Source organism: Rhipicephalus microplus, chromosome 1 (genome assembly GCF_043290135.1).
Source record: "Rhipicephalus microplus isolate Deutch F79 chromosome 1, USDA_Rmic, whole genome shotgun sequence".
In the NCBI taxonomy this organism is placed as follows: Eukaryota; Metazoa; Arthropoda; class Arachnida; order Ixodida; family Ixodidae; genus Rhipicephalus; species Rhipicephalus microplus.
In genome coordinates this window covers 282,867,420-282,875,782 of record NC_134700.1, presented here as the reverse complement: position 1 = coordinate 282,875,782, position 8,363 = coordinate 282,867,420, and the positions used below count along the sequence as shown (strand labels likewise).

General features: G+C 48.4%; 1 protein-coding gene across 1 annotated transcript in view; it reads left to right on the top strand.

Moving 5' to 3' along the window:
• Positions 1–1,402: 1,402 nt before the first annotated feature.
• The window catches only part of LOC119165342 (neurotrimin), a 188,667-nt gene continuing 181,706 nt past the window's right edge, over positions 1,403–8,363 (top strand). Inside the window, exon 1 of the mRNA XM_075896172.1 lies at positions 1,403–1,680. Within this exon, the coding sequence (XP_075752287.1) occupies positions 1,539–1,680 (142 nt within the window). The 5' untranslated portion in view covers positions 1,403–1,538. The remainder of the gene's footprint in view (positions 1,681–8,363) is intronic.

The window sequence follows — 8,363 nt, the reverse complement described above, 5'->3', positions numbered from 1 at the left end:
CTCGTTTGGAGCGAGCCTCGGCGCTCGAGTGGAGCGCTGCTCTCTCCGACGGGAGTTTTGTGCGCCGTTGGGACCCTCTCGCCCGGTGGCCCGCCGTGTTCGGGCGCCTCTTCTCCCCATTCTCCCCCCAGAGTCTCCCGGAGTCCCGTACTGGGACGTTTGGCGTCGTTGCTCCACCGTTGACGATGCCAGCGCTGGCCGACGTCCGTCGGCGACGCTAACCGACCCGCGTAGCGTGAGCGACCGACGTTGACGCACGTGCTATCTGTGCCGAACCTGCCTACGCCTGACTGAGTGGTGCGGCTGGACTGGGGCTCACTCAAGCGCGCTGCGTGGCCTGTCTTCGAACCCGAGCAACGGCTGTGTCAGAGGCACGCCTCCCACGGGAAATTTGACGGCACAACAACTTGTTGGCTTCCCTAGCACGTGTTTCCTGCGCCAGGTTCGTTTGGTGTCGTCCTGACAAATTCACACAGCTTCTCGCGCTTACTTCCTTCACCGTGTTTTGTTGCGAGTGTCTTGGACAAAACTGTGCGACAGCTGAGTATCAACGTTGGCAAACATGAAAACGAACCTTCCTCTGCTGCCGTAGACAATTTTCGTACCACGTTGTGTAAGCCTAGCACCGCTTTGAAGCGCCCGACCTGCTTCTCGAGGCTTTGTTCTTCGTGAAGAAACGGACGTTTGACCAACGCGCGACGAACAAGTTGGTTGAAAGCGCTAAAGGTGGCAGAGAAAAATACAGAAACCCAGTAAATGGTCACCTCGTTGGCCCGGTAAGCCGGACAACTCACTCGGACGCAGAAATGAAAAGCAACTACACAGCGGAATCAGTGGAACGATCCGAGACTATTCTATAAAACAACCACGTGAACGAAGAGCTACGAAGGAACTTCACAAACACGTGAAACTGCTCCATTTGTTGAAGACCAATCTTTACAGCTGAGAAAAAGCGAGGCGTCTTGAACGAAGGCGTTTATCTAAGCCTGATCAGGGTGTGGCGTCTGTCTTCTGGCGACCGCAAAGTACACAAGGACAAGTACCTGAATATCTCCGAGACAAAAGGGAAGCTTGTACGCTGTACGAAATAAGCGGAATATGTATCTTTCACATGCTCATTGACTCTGTCTTCATCTGTGAGTTGCACTGGCTGTAAGTCGCACATTTAGCTAAAGCATATGGCTAAAGGTCCATTCTGACCCACAAGGAATTCCCGCTCTATCTGGATAATTGTGTATCTGTGCGTTCTCCGTCAGGGCACAACAACGATCGAAAAGCGGAAAAACGTTCTAAACAACGCCATAGTCTACGACTGCGAACATGCACTGAATCGAGAAGGAAGACTGCAACGCCACATAGTTTTTTGAAACGCGTGTAAGCTTGTAGTAAATGTGACCATCGAGTACGTTGATTCTGGTCAATTTGGTGCATCGCGATGGTGACCGAGCCGCATGCCAACTCGCTCGCAACGAACTGCTTGAAGTGAAACATTCCGTTAAGTTCTACAGAGCACGTACGGATGAAACTGAGTGAACGCGATGCCTGACAGCACGCGGAGAACGATGAAGGCCCAGCGATGCCATGGGGCGTCGGCCATCCGCCGCGGTTGGTGCGACGTTCGTCGGGAAAGTTGGCTTCTCGGCGCACTCTGGATTGCAGCCGCTTCGAATTTCGTCTACGGTAAGTTTTCTTTCCTATCGCGTCATTAAATACGGGAAACAGTTCCATTCCAGACATACCCTGGTCAAGAGAACGCTACGAAAAAGTTGGTTTAGTCGGGCTCTATCGAAATAAATGAGATACAGGGAAGGAAGGAAGTATGTTTATTTACAGAAAGGCAGAGAGGTCGGCCTGAGCGATAGTTTGCTCTAGCCTGCTACTCTACACTGGGGGAAGGGAAAGGGGAAAAGAAAGATTAATGGATGACGATGGTGAGATAGAGAGGTGAGTATGTAGTGTTCTTTCTAGCGGAGACACATTTTAGAGCCGCGCACATAGTCCAGTTGTTTCTAAAAAGGTAATAACTGCTCTTGTGACCGCAGTTGCACTGTTGGTGTCTGGCCAAGGGCCCAACATGGTCTCATCAGTTAATGACCTACTGCGATATTGTTCAGTAGAAGAAATCAGTGTTTGTCGTTCACGTGCGTATGCTGGGCAGACACAAAATATGTGCTCAAGTGTTTCTGGCACATCACAGTGTTCAAAATTAGGACCGGTGTCACTGCGACCGATGATATGTGCGTAACGTCTAGTGTACGCTACACCAAGACGAATGCGGTGGATCATACTTGTGAGTTGCCGTTTCAATTTAGGAGGCATGCGGAACCTCATTTCCGGGTCCCATTTGTGAAGTCGCTGGTGTCGCCGTTCCGGTTTGGTCCAGTGCTGAAGTGTGTAGCTGCGCATCACGCAGCGAAGCAGGGCGTTCGTGTCAGCTCGTGAAAACGCAATGCGTACTTCAGGGGCACTCCTTAAGGCATTTTTAGCTTCAGCGTCTGCCTCTTCGTTTCCCATCACGCCGCAATGAGCGGGAATCCACTGGAAAGTTATAAGATGGCCATTTGTTGAAGCAACCTGAATAAGTTCTGTGATTTCTATTGCCAAGCAGTAATATGGACCTTGCTTCATGATGCAATTAATGGTTTCCAAAGCGGGTTTGGCATCACAGAAAATCGTCCAGGCTCGAGGTCGCTCTCCGGAAATAAACCTTATTGCCTCTCGGATAGCGACAAGCTCTGCGGCAGTTGATGTGGTTTTATGGTCCACTTTGAATCGACGAGCGATATCCATGTCTGGGATGACAAAGGCTGCGGCGGAGGTGTTTAGCGTGGTGGATCCGTCGGTGTACACGTGCAGAGAATCACTGTACGTTGTATAAATGTGATATAGGGTTAGTTGTCTGAGGCCAACAGAAGAAATGAGCGACTTCTTCGTAATTCCAGGTATCGTAAAAGAGATAGGTGGTTTAGGCAGAATCCATGGTGGCACTGCAGGGGCATTTGGCGGAGAAAACCTTGGTGGTATAATATTTTCATGCCGCAATATTACTTTTGAGAAACTGCAATCTGGGTGAGTGGCGGGTAGTACTGACAGTGGGTGCTGTCTGTGTCTGCTCAGTAATCGTAGGTGAACTCTAAGTGGCTCGCAGAGCATGTATACACTGATGGGACAAGCCCGAGCCTCTGCGATTGTCCCATTTGTTGAAGTGCAGCGTGGTAGACCCAAGCATCTTCGTAAGCATTGAGCTTGAACACTCTCGAGTGTCTTCACACAACTAGGTCCCATATTGGAAAGCACCGGCATGCTGTATCGAATGTATCCCACAAATAGAGCATTGTATAATTGAAGTAGCGATGATTCTGATGGGCCCCATCTTGCTCCTGCTACGTGGCGAAGAATGAGAGCAAAGCTCTTCAATTTAGATTTAAGTACGGCGACATGCCTCGTCCACGATAGATCTCTGTGTACGACAACCCCAAGGAACTTGTGGTGCGTTACAGCAGGTATCGCTGTCCCATTAATAAATATCGGGTATTGCGACATATGCTTGTGCGATAACGCAAGCACTGCGCATTTGTCGATTGAAAGAGTGAGCCCCTGACGTCGTAGATATTTGTATGTGATCGTCACTGCACGCTGTAGTCGAGCTCGCAATTGCGGACGAGTAGTTCCGGATGCCCATATGCATATGTCATCAGCGTATGCAGTGATCTTCACCGTGCTGGGAAGTTCTGCTGCTAGGCCGATCATTGTGACATTGAATAGGATCGGGCTGAGAACTCCTCCTTGGGGAACACCACGATGAACCTTATATCGATCGGTGTCTCCGTTACTTGTCGTCATGTAAATGGTGCGGTCCCTAAGGTAGCTAAAAATTCAAGCGTACAGTCGTCCACCGATGTCGAAATCTTCCAGTGCGTCAAGGATCGCATAATGCAGCACATTATCGTAGGCACCCTTAATGTCTAAGAAGACCGCCGCCACTAGTCTGCGTCGGCTTCTTTCCTCTTCAACGCTGGTGATCAAGTCGACCACACCATCAATGGCAGATCGGCCTCTTCTGAAGCCGTTCATAAATGCAGGAAAGGAGTTGTTGCTCTCTAGAAGCCACTCTAATCGTGCCAGTACCATTCTTTCCATCACTTTTCCGACGCAGCTGGCTAACGCGATTGGTCTGTAGGAAGAAAGTGCATAAGGACACTTTCCCGGCTTGAGCAGTGCAATAATGCGACTGCATTTCCAGTTAGCTGGGACTTCTCCTGACTCCCATGAGGTGTTATAATGAGATAACAGGATATGTCGTGCTTCTGTATCAAGATGGTTGAGTGCAGCATACGTGATTCCGTCAGGTCCTGGTGCCGATGATCGGCGGGAGGCAGAAATCGCAGCGTCAAGCTCATGTATTGTAAAACGTACATCAAGGCGCTCGTCAGACGATGGAGGCACAATGGTAGTAAGAAGCTCATTAGTGGCAAGATCATCAGTGGTGCCCACGATGAGGCTACAGTAGTCACTGGCTATCTCAACTTCTGTCCGTCCCTGATGTAGAGCAACAGCTTGAAATAGTTGATGTTGTTGGGGAGTTGTCTGCAAACTTCGTACCACCCGCCAGATCTTAGATAGAGGTTGCCTGGTGTCCAGAGATCCACAGAAATTTCTCCAACGTTGCCTGTCAATCTTGTCAAGATGCCGAAGAACATGTCGTTGAGCTCGACGACAGGCGGAAAGGTCTGAAGGTGACTTCGTTCGTCTGTATCGTCGTTCGGCACGGCGACGGATTGCACGAAGGGCCTCGTATTGGGAGTCAACTGCTGATCTCTGCATCGGTAGGTTAACCTGTTTGGTTGTGTCACGCAGTGAAGAAGCAATGATGTCTTCTACCTCGGATGGATCAGTCGTGTGTTCACAGCCAGACTTGACAGATGCCTTGAACAGTGTCCAGTCGGTTTGACGGATGTAGCGTGTGTGCGTGCGGCGAAACCACCTGAACTGAACATAGGTTGGAAGGTGGTCACTGCCGCGAGTGTCCAAATCTGTGCACCAACATGCGGAAGACAGAAGGTTTCTGGAAACGAAACAGAGGTCGAGGCAGCTGCTGTAGGACGTGCCACGAACAAATGTAGGTGATCCGTCGTTGAGCACGCTTAGTCCATAGTTGTATATAAAATTGGCTAAATCCCTTCCGCGATAATTCGTTGTAGTGCTACCCCAGAGAGGATGATGTGCATTGAAATCGCCGATCACAATGTGTGGCCTTTGTGCTGATTGAAGAATGGTCCCCAGGTGGAAGCAGTCCATCTGTGCGCTTGGGTGTATGTATCCTCCTATTACGGAGAATGTTCGCTTTTTATGTGTTATAGTCAGGCTCACGTAATCATTGCTGGTATGCGACGCGACTTCATGTCTCAAGAATGTCAAATCACGGCGTATACAAACGAGAACTTTGCTCGTATGTTGATCACTCCGGGACCAAATCTGGATATATCCAGATATACGAAAAGGTGAAACCATATTCGGTTCACATATAACGATAACAGGAAATTTATATTTAAAAACCCATTGTCTGAAGTCTGACAGACGGCCACGTAAGCCACGAGCATTCCATTGCATAACAAGCGACTGGCGCATGCGTTCTTCGAACATCAGTGCCATGTTCACTTACTGAAGAACCAGTAGGAGAGGCTCCAAAACCTCAAGTAGCTGCACAGCCGCCTTAGCAGCGGGAGTGTTTAGGCTGCTGAGAATCTTACGCATCGAACCCATCAAATCTTTAAGCATAGCCTTGACATCTGTGTTGTCCATCTTCTTGTTTTCTTCATTGGAGGTAGGGGCACTATGTGGTGATGGCGCTACCGTAGCTCTTGACGGTAGTGAAGGCCACTGAGTTTCCGACGTGGGGAGAGCCAATGACTGGTTACATTTGTACTTGCGTGGACTGTATTGGCATTTGAGCATCTGTATCCTCCTTTCTGGCCGACAAAAGTAGGCTAGGAGGTGGTGAGGGCACGGTTTTGTGTGTCGAATTCGATAAGCTATGAGCACTGCTGCTTCGTTTGCGTCGATATCGCGAACGATGTTTACGGCGCCGTACAGCCCTTGCAGCTTCTCTGTGAGTGGAGTGGTCTCGAACCATCTTCTTCAGGATACTAATTTCATTCCTCATTTTGGGACATTCCTTTGATGTTGCGTCGTGGGCACCTGAGCAGTTTGGGCATTTGGCCACAGCATTGCAGTTATCACCATCATGAGGGCCACCGCAATGCTTGCAGGTTACTGCACCCTTGCAAACTGCACTAACGTGCCCAAATTTCATGCATTTATGACATTGCAGAGGTTTTGGTACGTAAGGACGTACCGAGTGCCTCACGTACCCAACTTTTACATGTGTGGGTAACGTCTTCGACTGAAACACTACTTTAACACATCGCGTGCGTCCAAAGCGGTGGAAGCCAAGCACGGGAGCCGACGATGACAGCAGTTTCTCGAGACTCGAGTCTGTTATCTCCTCATCCACATCGTATATAACTCCTGTTGTCGTTTCTTCGTCGTACGCGGAGAATGCGCGAACCGGAATGTTTCCTAATCAAACAATCGCTTTCAGCGTGTCCATTAAGGCCTTCGTAGTGACCTCCACGAACAGTATGTTCTTTCGGGTATTTATGCGTATTTCTACGACTTTCCCTGGAGCGATGAGCTCAAAGTACTCTGTCAGGCTCTGCCTATTTAGAGAGTTCAAGATGTCTGTCTTCGATGTCGGCACATACGAAATGGTGTACGACCGCATGCTACTCGCCTTTGTCTGTGCTTGCCGGCTAGTCGGCGATGTCCGGCTGATTTTCCTCTTCAGGCGTCGGCTTGGTACGACCACGTAGTCGCTGTCCGAAGCCATATCTTCAACGGAGGAGTCATCAGAATTGTCATCGTGGGCCCCGCTTGGGCCGGGGTGAGAACTTGCGTCAGACGCACTATGATGTGGTCGGCCCGGTCCCGGTTGCTGGATGGGGTTTTGATCCCCCATTCTAAGGGGGAACGCCCCTTCGAGGTGTGTCGATTATTGAAAAAACTTGGCAAAAGAATTAGGAAACTCACAGAGCTCGAAGCAGAGGCTGTTCTCTGTGACAACTTCTTCTTCAACAAGAATGGCAGGTATGTTAGCCGTTTGGAAGGACTGGTATGTTACCCTCCACTAGAAAAAAAGAACAGTTTTAAAGATAGAGTTAAAGACAAGGAAGATAGGGGTAGAAAACGCAGAATGTCAAGCACCTCACAGTCAGGATAACGTCATTGGTCAACAACCACCGGTGCAAGTCCAATGTTTTCAAAAATTTAAACACTGCCTTCGTCGCCTTCACTCGCGATGATACCCGAGAACATTTAGAAAAGGTTTCTGTCGTCATCCCCGTTTGGTATGGGCAGTTAAATTTACCGCGAGTGATTTTCTCTGCGCATTGTTGCGATGACAGTTGCAGAAGGTATGCTGCAATGTCTCCTCTCTACCACAGTTGACGCAAGAAAGGTTGTCGGCCCTTTTGGTTACAAAAGAGAACAACTTGGTGAATGCCACTTCTATCCATAAACAGTAAAGCAGGGAAGCATTTTCTATTGGAGTAGCCCAGCAGGTGTCTGAGAAGAACCGAACCGAAGACGCGAAGCGTTCGGGTAGTATAGTGGTGCTGAGTGTTCCGTCTACTTCCAAGTATTCCAAGTGCTAATGACAAAAAAGAAGCTAGGAAGAAAGAACTTAATTACGCTATTTATTCGGGTAGCCGACCTGTGGATAATCTGCAGCCCGAGAGGAAGTGTTCAGTTCATATTTAATGCATAAGACTGGTGCGCGTACCTGGTGAAACCCACACATGCAATTTCGTGTAAACTCGGTTGTTGTGAAACCGTCGTGCAAAACAAAACACAGCACACAAAGAAATGTTGTGAACGTGATAGACACTGAATCGCAGCTGAAGTTTACAAAGAATGTGACAAGAATTCGTAACGAAATTCTAATTCTCTCTGCTAATTTCGCATATCCTCTGTTGCCGGTTGTGTTTTGAACCACGCCCTGGAGATGGAAAACCACGTCAATGTGTACCACAGTAATCTGGAAGCCTATATATATGCACTTAATACTGTTATTTTATAATTTTTTGATCCTAGTATTATTCACGAACTTTTTATGTCTCATAAAATGAGAGAAAGTTTAGCCTCATCTACATGACTTGCTGTCTCAAAATTACAGATTTCAAACAATTAATCAAACAAGTACATCAGCTATAATAACAATAGCACGAAAATTGAAAACGAAACTAAGCCGCCGTATTAGTGAATAAATCTATTTTAAAAGAGTTCCATTAAGGTTACTTAAGTTA